The 17,509-nt window shown below is 42.3% G+C and overlaps 1 protein-coding gene across 1 annotated transcript in view; it reads left to right on the plus strand.

Moving 5' to 3' along the window:
• The first annotated feature begins 2,156 nt into the window (after positions 1-2,156).
• mcu (mitochondrial calcium uniporter) overlaps positions 2,157-17,509 on the plus strand; it is a 45,246-nt gene continuing 29,893 nt past the window's right edge. The window contains exon 1 of the mRNA XM_060871824.1: positions 2,157-2,361. Coding sequence (XP_060727807.1) covers positions 2,251-2,361 — 111 coding nt within the window. The 5' untranslated portion in view covers positions 2,157-2,250. The remainder of the gene's footprint in view (positions 2,362-17,509) is intronic.

Raw genomic sequence — 17,509 nt, forward strand, 5'->3', positions numbered from 1 at the left:
AAGACTGGTACACTGCTAAATCAGTCTATACAGTAGTAAAGTTTTTCAAAATGAGAATATGAAACATTATATATATGACATGGAAGGTTTAAATAACATGCCTCAATGAGAGCATGTTTGCCCCCATAATACTGAATACTGAATGCACTAGAAACTAAATCCAACACCCATATCGCTGGGAATGACCAGTCCCACAGTGGCCTGCATCGTGGTCCAGGACTCTTCCAGCTGATTTGCATTTAAATTGCATCACCTCTGCACTGCAGCACATTGCAACTTGGAGAGGATGAGACCTGGACAGCTGGCGCAAGACAAACAATGAAAGCCACTTGAGTTACACCCAGATGGTTTGTCATTTTCCACCTAAAACCTTTTTTAAGCTGAGTGGGGAATGGATCTTCAATTGCCCACGAACAACATTTCTGGTCTGTGCCCAATGAAAGACGCAGTTAACAGTAGGTGTGAGACAGGAATAATCCCTGGATGGGATATTAGTCCATTAGTCCAAGATTCCAAGGAAGAATTCAATTCAATTCAAGTTAATTTGTATAGCGCTTTTTACAATTGACATTGTCTCAAAGCAGCTTTACAGAACATAAACATAGAACAAAAGGTTAATATAAAGAATAATAGAAAGATTAATAGAATACAAAATTCAAGATTAATATTAGATATATTTAAATGTGTTTGTATTTATCCCCAATGAGCAAGTCTGAGGTGAATCAGGCAGCAGTGGCAAGGAAAAACTCCCTTAGATGGTAAGGAAGAAACCTTGAGAGGAACCAGACTCAAAGGGGGAACCTCATCCTCATATGGGTGACACTGGAGGGTGTGATTATGAATATACAGTCTGATAAATGTTGTATTGATGAAAAAGATCACATGGAGTTCACATCTCCTCTTTAGTATAGCAGAGACTAACTGGTAGATCTCTAGATGGCTCAGGATTCTCACATTCGGCTTCATCTCAGTGGAGGTCCAAAACCTTCATCGCCTGGAAGACAATATGAGCTGGTACAACTTCTGGATGCCTCGGGATGGGTAGAAAGAGAAAGAACACACAAATACGTTCATACTTAGGAACAATCTATCATAGCTAATCCGACTAAAGGTGTGTTTTTGCCAATTAGGAGGAAACCAGAGAACCTGAAGGAAACCCGCTGACATGGGAGATCACATCTAATACCAAAAATTATTGCTCAAGATCAGTTCCAAACCGGTTCCTTGGAGGTTTCTTGGAAGATGAGGCTAATTTGGTTAGCAAGTAATACAAGTCTCATAGCTCCAGCGCAAAACAGACAAATAAAAACTACTCGTGTAAATTAGATCTCCCCCGAAACCATTTCTTTAATGAGTGTTTGCCTTGAGCACGGTACAGAAGATATTCCTTGGTAGCCTATTCTTCACTTTAGTCATTAGTCATGCTACAGAAGCACTCATTATCTGGTCTGGTTACACTAATGAATCATCATATTGATAAACTGTAAGCATGGGCTCAATATTTTACATTAGCCTGTTGTGTGCATGTGTGAGAAGAATGAAGGAAGTGGTTGGTCTGATCAATCAAACCAAGCACCCTACAGACCAGAGTGAAGGATGATCTAATAGTAGAAAAGGAATAATAATATGATGGAAAAGACAGACAGAGAACTGTGCAGGACTTCCCTCTGTTTACAGACTTGACAAGCGTCCCGCGTGCACTGATTGGCTGCGCCGTCCGATAAGCACCGCCTATTTGAAGTTGTCAAACTAATGCACGCGCCGTCTAGGCTCATTTCATTGGATAAAAAACCGTGCTCGTGTCCGCGCCCGGGCCAGCAGTTAACTACTCTGACCAATCAAATCGTTACTTTTTGTACTTCACTTTAAACGTGTTTTTTTAAAGGAAAAAAAAAACGGTTATGAATTTTTAAAAAAATGTCCGTTTTTTTTTGTCATGGTAACGCGTAGTCAGGTTTAATGCTCGGAGATGACTGAAGTATTTTCGGTCGAAGGAGGAAAGCTGTAGTTTATTCCGCATTTCTGTGTGTGTGTGTGTGTGTGTGTGTGTGTGTGTGTGTGTGTGTGTGTGTGTGTGTGTGTGTGTGTGTGTGTGTGTGTGTGTGTGTGTGTGTGTGTGTGTGTGTGTGGCAGCCCAGCCCAAGCAGCCCGCCTTATTCCCCCTCCCTCCCTGTCTTCCCTACCCTCTACGGTCTCCCTCCGTTCAGCCCGCAGCAGTTGCCGTCCGGCTCCCAGGCTTCTCTAGCAGACATGGCCGTGAAAGTGTTCAGACTCCTGCTGTCCCGGAGCAGCGTCGCCGGAGCGTCTCCTTTCCCCGTGCTTGGTGTCTCCTTACCTCGACAACACCAGCACACAGGAACGGTAAGAGTGTGAGGATGAACAGATACAGATACACACACACACACACACACACACGAGGGGCGGCTTGTTCTGGTCCTGCACTGTTCTGGTGATAAGGAAGTAACGAGCTAACTAACCACTTATCCGACTGTACACTGGTGCTGTTGTGATTATTTCGGGTTCTTTAAGTACAGAGATAGATGACGGCTTTTTTTTTACGCAGTATTCAGTTGTGACATTGCAATATTTGGTCGTGTATCGGCGTGTATCGGCGTGTACTGTACATACAGCTAAGAGCTTTTAAGCTAACGCAGTACATTTCCATTCTGGTCACGTTTCCGTGTTAAGGAGACTACAGTAAACTCAGTGATAGTGAACACACGACAGGTCCGTTTAACCTTCAGTGCAACAGTGTCAGTAGGTCTCAACTTTATTTGTTGTATGGACGAAGGACACACACACACACACACATACATATATATACACACACACACACATATACACACACACATATTCACACACATACATATATATACATACACACACACACACACGCACGCACGCGAACACTCACGTTTCTGTCCAACTAACATTGTGAGGACCTTCCACTGATTTAGCAATAAATGACTGAAATGAATGTCTACCCCTAAAAATCTAACCTTAATATTCGTAATTAAAATGAAGCCTTTTAGCTATTTTAGATACTTATGTAAAAAGAACAAGAGTTTTTCATATAAGGACCAGGCAAATGACTCCATGAGGTCCTTGTATCCTGTATGGACATGACATTCTACTTTAGTGAGTTTTCTGCATTGTAGTAGTGACCATATAAGTGCCACTGTTTTTGTTGAACCTGTTAATCGGGTAAGGTGAGCAGTGTGTTTCCTGAGCCTCTGCAGTGTGTGTGTGTGTGATAGAGGAAGAGAGAGAATGTGAATGGTGAGAGAATGGAGATAGTGCCGCAGAACTCTTCAGTGACCCTCAAGCAATCCATCTCTCTCTCTCTCTCTCTCTCTCTCTCTCTCTCATGTTTTCTTACACACTCATTGCGCCCTCCCTTCCCCTCCCTTCCCTTCCCCTCCCCCTCGACTTGTATTCATTCTCCTACAGAACTGACACACGATTGACTCTCTGTTCCGGGTTTCCCTTTATGACTTCCCGGGTTTTCCCGTTTGGAGTGGATTTCCGTTCCTGAGCTTGTGCTTTGCATGATCAGTGCTCCAGTACAAGGAGCACGGATCACGAAAATGTAAGGCAATAACTGACCCAATCTGTTTAAGTCTGCCTGTCTTTTCCTGCCAATTTATAAGCAAATATCCTTGTTGTGTTTGCTGACATTGTCCCTCATTTTTCCACTTCTTGGAACAAACCCCAGTTTGACTGTGAATCCATCTGTAGCTTCGTATAGCAAAGCTTTAATTTCACGTCATGCGTTTGGTATTTTTGGCCCTTTCCGCATTTGCAGGGGTTTCAAGTGGAGCTGAAGTGAAGCTGTTTTTGCAGGACAAAAGAAAAGCTCAATGAAGAGGTTAATGATGTCTATAGAGATGTCTTGTGATGGTGTAGTAGTCACCTGGCACTTGAATTGTGTGCACTCAGGTGGGCTAATCCAATCCAGAAGGCACAGATTCAGGGCTTTAATTCAAACATCTTTATCTGTAGAAGCACCAGGGGAAATATGACTGAGCACTCAAATTCCCCAGATCTATAAGCTGTACTTAGGGCTCTGGTCCTGCTCTTGACACTCATATTAGACCTCAGAGAGAGACACTTAACCTGCTCTACCTCTGTATTTATGCAGCTGCCCTATAAAGGTGCCCCGATTTTGGGAGGGAGAAAGGCCAGTGATTTACTCAGGAAAGCAATCTGCCGTAAATCATGATGTGGGTGTGGGCTCGGCACAGTTCTATCCATTATACTGGAGCGGCGTCTTGATGTCATTCGGTTCCTCTTCTTCACCTTTCAGCTTGATCGATTAAGAACAAGCCTGAAGTTTTCTATGTATGAATGTGAAAGAACCAGACAAGCAGGCTCATCCCCGACAACCTTAAGGCACATTAATCCAATCAGGATTAGAATAAATGAATTAACCCCTGCTACTCTTGATTGACTGGGAAGCTGCGGTGATCCAGATAAGATATTTGATATTGTATTTAGTGAACTTCACTGATATTTTGTATTTAGTGAACTTCAGGTGAGCCAGTGCCTACTGTAGCCTCCGATTCGTGTTCTTAGCTGACAGGATTTTAACCCAGTCTGATCTTTTTCTGTTCTGCCTCAATGTTTTACATACCCTGTGTTCCTAGATGCTTTTCTGCTTATTACAGTTGTAAACGGTAACTATTTAAGTCACGTTAGTCTGTCAGTCAGCTAAAACCTGTCTGGTCATTCCCCTCTGATCTGTCATCAACAAGGTGTTTAAGCCTTTGGATGATTTTTGTTGAAATATTGCTGTGTGTGAAAATCTCAGATCATTAATTTCTGAATTACTTAAACCTGCCCATTTGGCACTTACAAGCATGCTAATGGTTGTAATTCACCCGCTGTATGTGAACATTAACTGAAGCTCTGTATATGCATGATTTTATGCATTGCTTATGCACTGCTGCCACATGATTCCCTGAGTAGATAATTGCATGAATGAGCAGGCTTGCATATGTTCCTATTAAACTGGCCTGTGTGTGTGCTCCAGTACTCCAGTGGTTGTTTACCATATGATTTTTATTATCCCTTAACTTTCTGTACAGTTTGCACCCACTGTTTTTATCAGAAGGCTCCAATCAACCCATAGTGTCCTCGTTTATGGGAGATTCGATCTGCCTTGCTTATACCCCTCTGTAGGCCTTTTATTATTATTATTTTCCAATTTTTGGTGCCATATTTTTACCCGCTATATGCTCCACATTGGTAATAACTGAGGTGCCCCAGGTGGCTGAATAAATTTTAATATCCAAGCTTAAAAATCATCGACCCCACCTTTTATATAGAAAAGGTTCTCAGAGGACGAGGGAGAAAAACACTGACGTGACTGACCTTGATGGAAATAATATCACAGAGAAGCACCTGTAAATAAAGGCATTAGAACAGGATCCCACGCAAAAATTCCTAAACTAATTATAATGGCCTTCTTACTATGGGTGATATTTGCATGCTTTTTCAATGTATATCAGCAGTGATTGGACGATGCAGAAGCAGGCTGTAGGATAAACAAAACGTCTTCAGTAAGAACTTTTTTGTTATTTATCCTGGTCAGGCTTGAGGGGCTTAACTCTGGGACACTGGGCGTGAGGAAAAGACACCCGGATCGGGACGCCAGTTCATTACCATAAGCAAACACATTAACACTTACAGGCAGTTTAGCACTGGGAGTTGGAACAAAAATCTGAAACGCAACAGAAGCTTGTTATTTTCTAATTAGGTTCTACTCCTAATTTCTTTTCTATATTTAACTTAGTTTTTTTCTGCTATAGAAGTCCTTGTTACTATGGAAACAGTAATGTATTAGAACAAGCATGTTCTTATCAATCACCTGTGATTGCGTACACCTTCTGACCAATCAGAATTGAGAAGTGAACAGTATGATTATTTAATTATGATGTGTGATTTGACTAGTTTTATTTCATGCTGTGAGAGAAATAATAACAACCACGTAGCCTGCTTTTTTTAATTTTGTTTTATTTTTAACTTCTCGTTACCGGGTGGATGTGTACCATCTGGATTGTAAACTCTAAAACAGTGTGGAACTTAACTGAGGAAAGTGTTCAAAATAAAACGTACTGTAATCTCAGTCTCATGGGTTCAGCAGGATTTCTGAGCATCATGCTGTTAAAGTTCTTTTCATTCATGAATATTAATGACGCTAATAAAATGATTATTTGTCCATGACCTTTAATTAGATTGGCAATAAGATTTGCTGAGATATTGAAGCCGGCTGAACCTTTTGGCAGTACAATTTTGAAATGCATAAGAGGTTTGGGACCTTGGCCTCTTTGGATGGGGGAATTTTGTTGAATGTTGAAATCATCTGCAAGCAATTTATTAATTAGCTGTTCATCAGAAGTTGCTATCCGATTGAATTCCATTTAAGGTCTGTCTGTCTGTGTGTGTGTGTGTGTGTGTCTCTGTCTGTGTGTGTGTCTCTGTCTGCTTTAATGTGCAGTAAGGATTTTTTTATTTCTGTCGTGTATAATAACAGTATTTTTATGTACATTCTGTCGTCAAAAGTATGTGGACACTTGACCATCGCACCCGTATGCCGGTCTTCCCCAAACTGTTGCCACAATGTTTGAAGCACACAATTGTCTATAATGTCTCTGGATGCTGAAACATTACAATTTCCCTAAGAGGCCCAAACCTGTTTCATCATGACAGTAAATCTATCCACAAAATGAGCTCCATGAGCTCATGGTTTGCTGAAGTAGTGAAATATCTCAGGTGTCCTGCACAGAGCCCTGAGCTCAACCCCACTGAACATCTCACCCAACATCAGTGTGTGATCTCACTAAGTAGCTGAATGAACACAAATCCCCACAGCCACATTCCAACATCGAGTAGAAAACCTTCCAAGAAGAGTGGAGCTTATTATAACAAGAAGTCTGGAATGGGATATTCAGCAAGCACAAATGGGTGTGATGATAAAGTGTCCACAAACATTTGGACATATTGTGTATGTAAGTGAGCTGTAATGTAAAAAGTATGTAAGAGAGAATTGTTCCCAAGCTACATATTACCACTCATCCTTGGTAGTCTATGAACTATGTTCGGTATAGAAGAATCATACTCTCTGCCCACGCTTTTAAATGAGGTGTGTGTGTGTGTGTGTGTGTGTGTGTGTGTGTGTGTGTGTGTGTGTGCGTGCGCATGGTCTCACACACATGGTGACCTCCGATCAAGGCTGTGTTCCTGCCTCACTCCCTGTGTTCCAGGTGTATCCACCTTGACCCTGGTGCAGGATAATAAATGAATTATTTAATGCTACCATTTTTATTCTATGCATTTTTTTTCTTTTCCAGAAAATATTTAAATAGCAGTATAGTTGATTGATGTGTAGCATTTTGAAGAACAGAGCAGATGGGGTTATGATGATCACCTCCAGCGTAATTGAGCTAAGTGAAAGCTCATTGCTCCAGGCTCCGCGCCTCTCGCTGAAGCTCGTGGCTTTGAATAGAGACCAGCGGCACGGTGTCACGCCGCACAGTTTAGATCTGCCACTGGATTGTGCTTGATGAGAAAACAACCATTCTCCCTTACCGACTGAAGATCTAAACAGGCTTTCTAATTTTGTCCCTGACAGGAAGGTTACCTAGCTCATCTCTGCGTTAAATGAGTTTGAGATGATAGCTGACTGGAATTGTGGCTTGCTGATTGAGTATGTGGGTGAGGGTGTTGCATGATTGCATACTTGTAAGCCGGTCTGTTTGCCCCCGTGTTCAGTGTTGTGTGTTCACTAGTGCGATCATGTGTCTGTGACACTGCAGCGATCGATCGCTTCAGGCTTGTCCTTGCGTTTGAAGAACCAGAAAGATCTCTGCTGTACGTAAGGAACAGAGCGCGACGGGCCGCATGCTGTTCAGGGAAATTCATCCACGCCGGAGCTGAGAAACGCTAATGTATTAACGAGCACATTAATATACGGGCATTAATATAAACAAATTATAGCTGTGACAGTTGTCATAGCTGATGCTCTAGAAAATTAATCAACACCTTCAGATCTGAGAATTCAGTGGCTCTTTGGCATAATTAAATTTAAACATCATCACCATTTTAACCACTTGTATGGGGAATCTGTTATGATGAGCAATTGATTCTTCTTGGGATATTGACTTATATTTTCCCCATACATTACGGAGTATTTTGACTTCGGGGTTGTTCCATTCCATAACATTACCACACACACACACACACACACACACAAACACAATAATGCTTGTATATTAGCTACACAAGCTGGATTTCCACTACAACAGGTTTAAACATTTAAGCATGGCCAGAGCCACCTCACAGCTCAAGGGTCATCGTTTCAGTACTGAGCTCTGTGGAGTTTCACATGTTCTCTGCATGTCAGTGGATTCTCCTGTTTCCTCTCATGTCCCAGGAACATGCTGCTAGCTGGATTGGCTAAGTGAGGTGTGAATGAGTGTGTGAATGTGTGTGTCCCATCCAGAGTATCTTCCTGCTGGACTTATTTCTTTTTTTATGCTCATGTTCTGCGGACTGTTCAGACGGGATACGTTTGTTGGGGAATCTGGTTTTTAGGTCACAGAGGTGGAAGTATCTTCGTGAGGTACACAAGGCTGTCAGTCTTAAATGCTATGCACACTACACACACGTTATATTAATACAAACACACTGCTTTATTATGAACACTTCCTGTAGTGCACATTGCTCTTGAGATGAGGTATGTCACATGAGCGTAGCACGGCTGTAGGATGTACCTCTACTACTTTACTAAGTAGTGAGTGCTTTTGTTTAGATTGTTGTTCTGCATCATAAGCTTGGTCTTGTTTTGGAGACAGTAAACACTGGCCAGAAAAAACATCACCATGGCATCCCATGCAAAACTAGTCCAAACTGGCATCTAGTCATTGTCATCTGTGTTTACATTAGAATCAGTTGCCAGAACAACTGTATGAGAGAAGGCTGGCGTGTATTTGAGCATTCGAACCGGCTCTATGGATACCTGCCTAACATCGCTTGTGCTTTGTGTCAACCCGATTACCTGCTCAAGCCTTGCCAGCTGCAAATATCTACCACGCATATGGTACAGTGTCCCCCCCCCCCTGGTTTTGCCACTACTACTATACTGTGTGTATGGAGGTGTGTGTGTGTCTCTGTGTGGAGGTGTGTGTGGGTGACCTGAAAGTCCCAAGGACGCAGCCAGCCTGTCTCGTTCCATTTGCCCTGCTTAGCCAGACATTCACTCCCCTTCTGAAGCTACAAAGAGAATCAGGAAGAGAGGATACTCTCACACACTTAACGCCTGTATCCCAGCAGCAAATCAATATAATTACTCGCTCATCATCTACCAGGAGTGGAGAGGTACTGGAATTGATGGGGAAAGAGGATTTTTATTTATTTATTTATTTATTTTTCATGGTTTGCACGCTTTCTGTCAGACTAGACAGGGCTAGAAAGTGCTATACTATTCTGTAGTTACAGTGGTGCCAAACTATCAAACACTCCCAGTTCTCCTTAACAACATGTTTATGTATCACGTGAGTAACGGACGTAGAACAGAACATCGGCCGCACTCACACAAGCACCTCACCTACGTCATTTTCTTATGTTTTTATGCTCACCGTTGTGTAACCAGGCAGTTCTGCCTGTTTGACTCGTCACCTGAATTGTAAAAAAAAAAAAAAAAAACAACAAGCCTATAAATAATGTCAGCTTAAACCACTAATGGGTTTTGTATGCGGAATGTTTAGGGGGGGAAAAGCCAGAATGTTAATGTGCACCTTTTAGTAGTAAATCTTTTTATTTGCCACATACATGCACGTCTTTTTCTTGGTGTTTGTCCACAACACCATACAAAAATTGATTCAAGATCCAAGCGTTTGTTGTTGTGACAACATTCCTCCAGCAACCACAGACAATTTAAACAGGATATACATCAAGACAAATGGTACAAGTGGATAAAAATTATAATAATAATAATAGTAATAATGACCAAATATTTCTACAAATATTTTTTAAACAGAGTAATATTTGTGAACATTATTCTTCTTATTATTTACAGTCTCTCAGTTGATAAGAGTGCAGCCCTTCCTGTTTTCTCGTGGCTGTCCTAAACTAAACTTTGATTGAGGCCGAGTGTCATGGACGAAAGCTCAGATTAGCGTACACTGTTATCTGGACTCATCTACACACGACACTGGTGTAGCAGAATGTTAATAGGCTCTATCAGCATCGACAGGACATGATTAGCATGATCTGTCGCTCGCCTTGTGCTCCATGCCAAGAAAAGGCCAACCCAGCATCACAGCTCTGCTGAAATCTGCCCTGTGGTGTGGATTTGTGTGTGGGTGTGGGTGTGGGTGTGGGTGTGCAAGTCTGCGGTCTGATTCTGTTTCAGGCACAGGAAGAGATATTAAGAGATAAGAAAAAAGGGAGAGTGAGTGTGATGGAGAAAGTTCTAGAGGTTCCTGAGGGGTTGTTACTGGTGCAAACACAGAGACACAGAGAGAAACGTTTGACTGAACCAGGAATTGTTTATTACAACTGAGCAAATACTCTTCAGGTCCAGGATTTAAAAAAGAACTTCTGAGTAGATCTGTGTCTGTTGACAGGAACCACAAGAAGTGCATAAGGACTGTGCAGCTGTGTTGAAAGTATTTTTTAATATTCAGTTGTGTTAGAGCAGCTGATCTGAGACAAGTATGAGCAAGCGCAATGAGAGCAAGGCGTAGTGAAATGTACCCATTCACACAAAGGTATTCGTAAGAGTCAAGCAAGACCGTGCTACAAACACCGAGCACTAAAACACACCTACACAAACACATCCTTTCTACTGTCTACAATTCTCTTGCAAGACGTTACACAGAAAGGTTGTCTTATTGAATAATAAATAAATGAATAATCACGGCCTTCATTATACGTGAAATCTACGTCAGCACCCAGCTCGCTGGACTCCACCCAGTTTCACCGCAGTTATTTTCCACACAGTTAGCTGAATAAGTTGATTGTTTTACTGGTACAGAAGTGGAACAACTTTTGGCCGGGTCTTTTTTAGTGTCTCGGTGCATCTCGGTGTTCGGTAGTTCTTTTGGAATGTAGATTTACGATGGCCAGATTTCAGCTCAGTGAAGCCGTTAACCAGTAATACTGTAAATCCTTGAACAGGACAGAATTATGTTTTCACTTTGTAATGTTTTTATTTAATAGGGTGTGACATGCACTGAAAAAGATTCCGAAATTTAATCCCCCACCCTGCTTACGTTATTTTTAAACCGAAATGCGAGCATGCTGACATTCCTTGCTGATGAGAAAGTACTGAAGTGCTGAGATTGAAGGTGGGATTGCCATCAGTGGCAGCTTGCTTCTGTTAAGTTATAGAACACTTCCTGGAAGCAGATTTGATTCACAGTGTAGGACAAGGGTACCTAAACCTCCCAGAGTTCTTCATGACACATTAATTACACAAAGTGAAGTGTAACTTCATTAGGAACGGCATTAGGAATGGAAGAAGTGCAAAATTCACAATTTTGGAAGTTCTACCCAACTATTTTCTGTTCTGTAGTGCATGACGCTTGGCGTCTATCTTTTCCTGTTCATTTCCGAATGAGCTGGTGACACCTCGTTCAGCTCTCTAGCCCAGAACACACGCCTCCTCCTTCCTCATTCCACACCACGGCTCTCCATTTCTGTAATTACTATGAGGATCAGATTTCAGTCAGCACATGCGGCCTTCAGTCTGCTGCAGTGTTCAGTCCCTCTGTTCACCCTCTCAGCTGCCAAACCACTCTTAGCTGTCGAAAGAGAGGCAACGTCACTGCAGTAACCCAGAGAAAAAATAAAACGGAGTGTGTGTGTGTGTGTGTGTGTGTGTGTGTGTGTGTGTGTGTGTGTGTGCTTGGAGAGGTTACTTCAGGGCGGGGCTTGCGGTGACAGCAGCTCGTTCTGGGCTTTATGGCGCCTGGGTGGCTGCAGGGTTAACAAGCAACGGTTTGTTGTTTTTCTGGGTGGGTCTTGTGGGGGAAGGAGGCTATTCCATGAGAGATGTTTGCACCACGTTGTTGTGTCAGAATGTCAGCTGAACAGGAAGTATGCTGCCTGGCTCCTTCTGTGAGCTGTCAGGGAGACACAAGTTCAGCATCACATATACACACACACACACACACACACACTCTCACAGACCTTTCACTTTCAAATACTTTGTGCCTCAGCTTGGCAGACTGTCATTGATGCTATAGGGATGGAAGTAGGGAGTGATGCATTGAATTCCACCATACATGGGATACAGGAAAACCTGAAACACATTAAATATAATTATATTCAAATATTTTTGATGTCCTTAGTTGTCTGATAGTGTATTTTTGTTATTCCTTTGAGAAGACAAAAGGCTAGTGTTAGTTGTGGAGGCACCAAACACTCCACTTGAAGTACAAAGCACAAAGCAGCCACACAACGCAGTTCGCTGATGTACGGCTAGTTAGTGCTCTATGAGTTGACAAGCACACTATTCGTTTGTGAGTATGAGTGCGAGGTGCGAGTTCTGGACAGACTAAAGGACTAAAGTGCCACTGAATTGCTCTCTTTAGTAAAGATTTGAATTCCCATCGCTGCCATTATCAGGATGTAGTCAAATGGCATTGTGGGTAATGTCAGAAACCTGAAAATCTGTTTGTGAATGAAGTTTTAACTGAGCTACAAGAGATAAAAGAGAAATGCTGGATTACTTTGAATGTCACATTTTAGTTAAAAAGTTTCCTAGACATGTCGTTCAGGGTGGATTTGGACTGACATGGACTTGCACTTGGACTGACCTTTATGCCTTGACCTTTATTTCTAAAAAAACAATAATATTGCATTCCTAACTCTACTCTCTGTATCATGCTCCAGAGCCTAATTCATTCTCCACAGCATACCGGCGGAAAAGTGAAGGTGATCCTGCACCGTATTCAGCTTGCATTTTCAGCTGAGAGCACAACCTTGAAACACAGAGTACCAAGCTGCAGTGTTCTTAAGAGGTCATGTGACCGGGTCAACTATCCCCAAGAAACCGCGCTGCTTTTAGTCCTTAACACTGAGTAGCCTACTTTCTCTAACAACGGTCCTGAACAAGAATTGCTAGAATGAAGCCTAACGGCATAATTGTGGTACATCACATGCATTACCACCGCAGTTGACCGGAGGTGGTACGTCTGTTCAACCTTAACTCCATTCTGTGAGAAAGAATGTCAGGACTCACCAAACTGGCTTTCAGCTGTAGCGTGTATTTTTTATTTTAAGGCTGTTGAATCCAGCAGAACGTGAGCTTTTTTCTGATAGGCCGTTCTGTCTCATGTCTCGCTTCAACTTCTGCTCGTTTGCTGCGGACAGCTTACCATTTTGCAACCAAATCGCTGAGCTGAGACTTTCATCAGATTGTTGAAACAGTAGCCAGGCTAGTTTGTCTGGCTTTGCTCCAAACCATGCATTACTGCCCTTATGTAGAGCATAGAGCAGAAATACAGAGAAGTAAGCCACGCTAATACATCATAAATTATTTGTAGCCAATTTGGAACACAGCCTCATTTACTGTGGTGCAAAATTCTCTGAGTACTCTTCTAAATAGTCTGTTAAAAAGTTCATCTGGAATAAATGAGAGGTTTAAGCAACCTGTTTAACATCTGAGAGTTTAAACCTGTCGATCATTTCTTGGAAGCACACATTTAGATATGGCCTCTCTGTTCCTCATGGTGAAAGGAACCACAAAGGAACCACTTGGGGTGAGAACAAACATTTCCACTTGTAAGATGTTCACATTTACAAAAAAACAGAAGTGCGGCCTTTGCCCCCCTCCGAGTGCCTGGTGGTTGCCGTCATACACCGTATACCCCGACATCTGATGTGGAATGGTACTTCCTGTCACTCGGCACAGAATGTGTGTGTGCACGTTGCCTCTCATCTGTAATCTTTGCAGTGCTTTTAAGTGCACAAGAAACAATTATTCAGCCATGTTTGGAGCTAGTTTTCTAGTTTGTCGACGTCTGCTCTGTGTGTCAAGTCCCCTTAAACGTAATTAATCGAGTTTAGCTGTGACGGTAGTCGGCGTTGCCGGCGGCAGTGGTGGTTTCTTTGTATTTGTATTCTGATCATTCTCCTTGTGCACCGTTACTGCAGCTACTATGAAAGGAACGACTCTCTCACAAAGGAAATTAAAGCTGTAAACTTTTTCTCAATAAAATGATGCTGCTGTGTGGAGCAGTGTTTTTTAGGACTTATCTTATCCATGACAGCTGACCATGACTTGCCTGTGTGTCAGGATGGGCTGCGAGACTCAATGCAAATGAAGGAGAGATGGAGAGTTGGAGAGACAGACCGAGAGAGAAATAAGAAGTTGAAGTAGTGTCGAGAGGTAAATCTGTAGAACGGATCAGTGCCGCTGACAGCAAAGCCTGCATGTCTAAAACTCCATTTCATCAGGCAGTCCTGAGGGATTTCCCTCTCCTCCGAGAGAGAGCGAGAAACAACTAACGAGTGGGACAGACTTCTAGAGCACAGCATACAAGCAAACAAGAAAATAACATTTATAAACTGGAAAACGGTGGACCTGGTTTTAAATTCACAGCAACCTAATTCCTAGCAATCCAGCAATACTACTTAGTAAGGAGTGTGACAGGCCAGCTTGTTGTCTTTTATCCAAGGTGCTTGTGTGAGAGAAAGCTTTTACAGTACAGCTCTGACCTCACGCCTCCTCTCAGTCGCCATGGAGTTGCTGTGGAAACACTGCGACACAGAGGAAGTCTCTGCGCAGCCCGATGTGTGGCCGGCTCCGTGCAAAAGAGATTTCTCACTCTGATCACGCCGTAATTGGGCACTTATTTCCAATCCGAGTACCGGCCCGCTACCGTGTTAATTATACTCATGAAAATGCTCCGACAGCAACATCTGAAAAAATGTCATGTAAGCTTTGTGTGTGTCATTGCTGTAATGAAGTAATAAGGACCAGCAAACTGCAGACTGCAAACTGTGCTTAGGGAAAATATTAGAAGGAGGAAATATCCTCCTATAGCATTCCTGCTCATCATGTTCTGCTATAGGAGCAAATATCCTCCTATAGCATTCCTGCTCATCATGTTCTGCTTGTTTGGATTAATGTCTCTCAGCTAGCCCTGGGATTTATTCCTTTCATTGCTGCTGTATCGTGCTACAAGATCTCCGAGTCGTCTGTGGCTAATGATTAATCTCTGATGACGCTCCATCCCGATAAAGCCAGTGAGTGATAGCTTTATCATCACTACCAACCAAACCCATGCTTTTGTCTGAGGAAATCCTCACCTCTCTACGCCCCGTTTCGCAAATGGAAAGCCAACAGCTCCACGCTCTGTGCTGTTAGTCAGAGTATCTGACGCTAGTCTCTCTCAAAATATTTTACATTTTCTTTTACTTTTTCATGCTGGACATTGAGAATTACAAGTTACAAGCATGAGTCATGCAGCATTAAACCTCGAAAAGCATTAAATAGCTCCATATTGAACTATTTGTAATATCTGTTTAGCGTCGTAGGTGCTAATTTGTTTACTTCACCTCAGCCTGCTAGCAAAGGTGCAATGTGGTTTGCACCTAAAAATAAACAGAACAGCTTCTTTTTATCACTCACCATTTACTGAACATGTTCAATGTCATATTATGTCAAAGAATGCAGTGCAGCTCTGGCGTTGATGGCAGAATTAGCATGAAGTTAGACCTTGTGGAAACTGACCAGTTTGTGCATCCCTCTGCTTAAGTAGTCATGTTAAGCAAAGTGAAAATAGACCCTTAAAGAGCATGTGTTCTGTATAAACTCTTTGCCTTTGTCCTTGGCTTGCTCACACGTCTTAAAAGCAGCATGTGTTGCATAAAATCTGTCTTGCATAACAGCTTGTATTTTAATTTGAAATGTGCAAGGCTGGTCACAGGATTCTCCACGCTGATGCAGTACTGCTAATGACCGTGTCATGTAATTAGAGCTCTCATTCATACAACACTAATTACGCCACTGATGTCTGGGCTGCGACTGCAACTGCGACTGACTCCTTCCATGGCCGGACCTTTACTTGTCAAGGGATACATTCCGAATTGAAAAACTCACAGATGTTTGTGAGTAGGATCCGTTAACATAACACCGCTGTAAGGGTCACCGACTGACACAAAGGGCATGAAGACAGGCTTATGATGGTGCAGCATGACGATAGGACTCACTGTGTCTTTGTTAGCAGAGGCTCTAATTAAACTGCACTGAGTGAAGTGGGATCCCAGCTGTATCTTTCTCTTTCTGTATGTCTGTCTGTAACTCTCTTTAAGTCTAGCTATGTGTCAGTCTACTCTGTCTCGCTATCTCTGTGTGTCTCTCATACAGCTCTTGTATTATGAATGGAGAAGCGTTGCGACTCAGTCATTCATCCTTGCTGCTTCAAATGTGCCCCGGATGACAGATGAGCTCCTGCACCGACACGACCGAATGTCTTTTTAAAGTTTAGATCGTGTCTAGCCCCTCTCTCTCTCTCTCTCTCTCTCTCTCTCTCTCTCTCTCTCTGTGTCTCTCTCTGTGTCTGTGTGTGTGTGTCTCATCCAGCTGAGCTCAGGCAGCTCTGAAGTGTCACTGATGGATCACCACACATTAGCAAGCCAATGCTAGACCTCTCATACCACACTGTGTCCTTGACACACAATGCCAGTCAAGTTTTCCAACATCTGGACCAATCAAAATAATACAGAAGCTCAACATTCTACATTTTTTGTCATAAACCTAGGAAACACAATACAATGAAACTCATCCTCTGCAATTCCTCCAGCAAGCTCCGACATCCTTAAATCAGGACATAAGGAAAAGTTACATTGTGTGGAAATAATTCATCGGCTCCTCTCAGATCCTAGTGACGAATTAAATGCTGGTGCTCTTGGAAAGGAAAGCAATTAATGCTCTGTTTAATAGACCCATAGACAGTGTTAACTCCGAAACATAAATATGTGATGTGAGACAAGGGCCTGATTTAACGTGATAAAGATTTTCCAGATTTGATTAGACCTAGATTGTTCCTGGCTCGGTTCACAGAACATTTAATTATTTTTTCTTGATTGACACGAATGTGAATCCTGTTCTAAATTTGAATTTAAAATTGATTTTAAAATGAAGCCATTTAAAGAAAATGCCAGATGTTGAATGGCAGTGTAGGTGAATCACATACAATATTAAAAAAAATGTGTATTAGAGCAATCAGTAGGAAACCTCTGACTATTCCATGTGAGCCATTTCAAAGCTAGACATTTAAATTATGAGGATTTTCATCCAGAACGATGGTGTTTTCAACAAAATATCACTGAGCAGCAAATTATTTGTTGCTCATTTGAGACATACTGCACTTAGCAGTAAATACCCTTGGTATCATGGTAACTGGAGGCACTGAAAGAATGGAGCTGGGAAGAGTACAGATCATTGATTTTCAAACAATCCACATCAGTCAGGTCAGACGACTGCCATTTTGAA

This window comes from Tachysurus vachellii, chromosome 6 (assembly GCF_030014155.1).
Source record: "Tachysurus vachellii isolate PV-2020 chromosome 6, HZAU_Pvac_v1, whole genome shotgun sequence".
In the NCBI taxonomy this organism is placed as follows: Eukaryota; Metazoa; Chordata; class Actinopteri; order Siluriformes; family Bagridae; genus Tachysurus; species Tachysurus vachellii.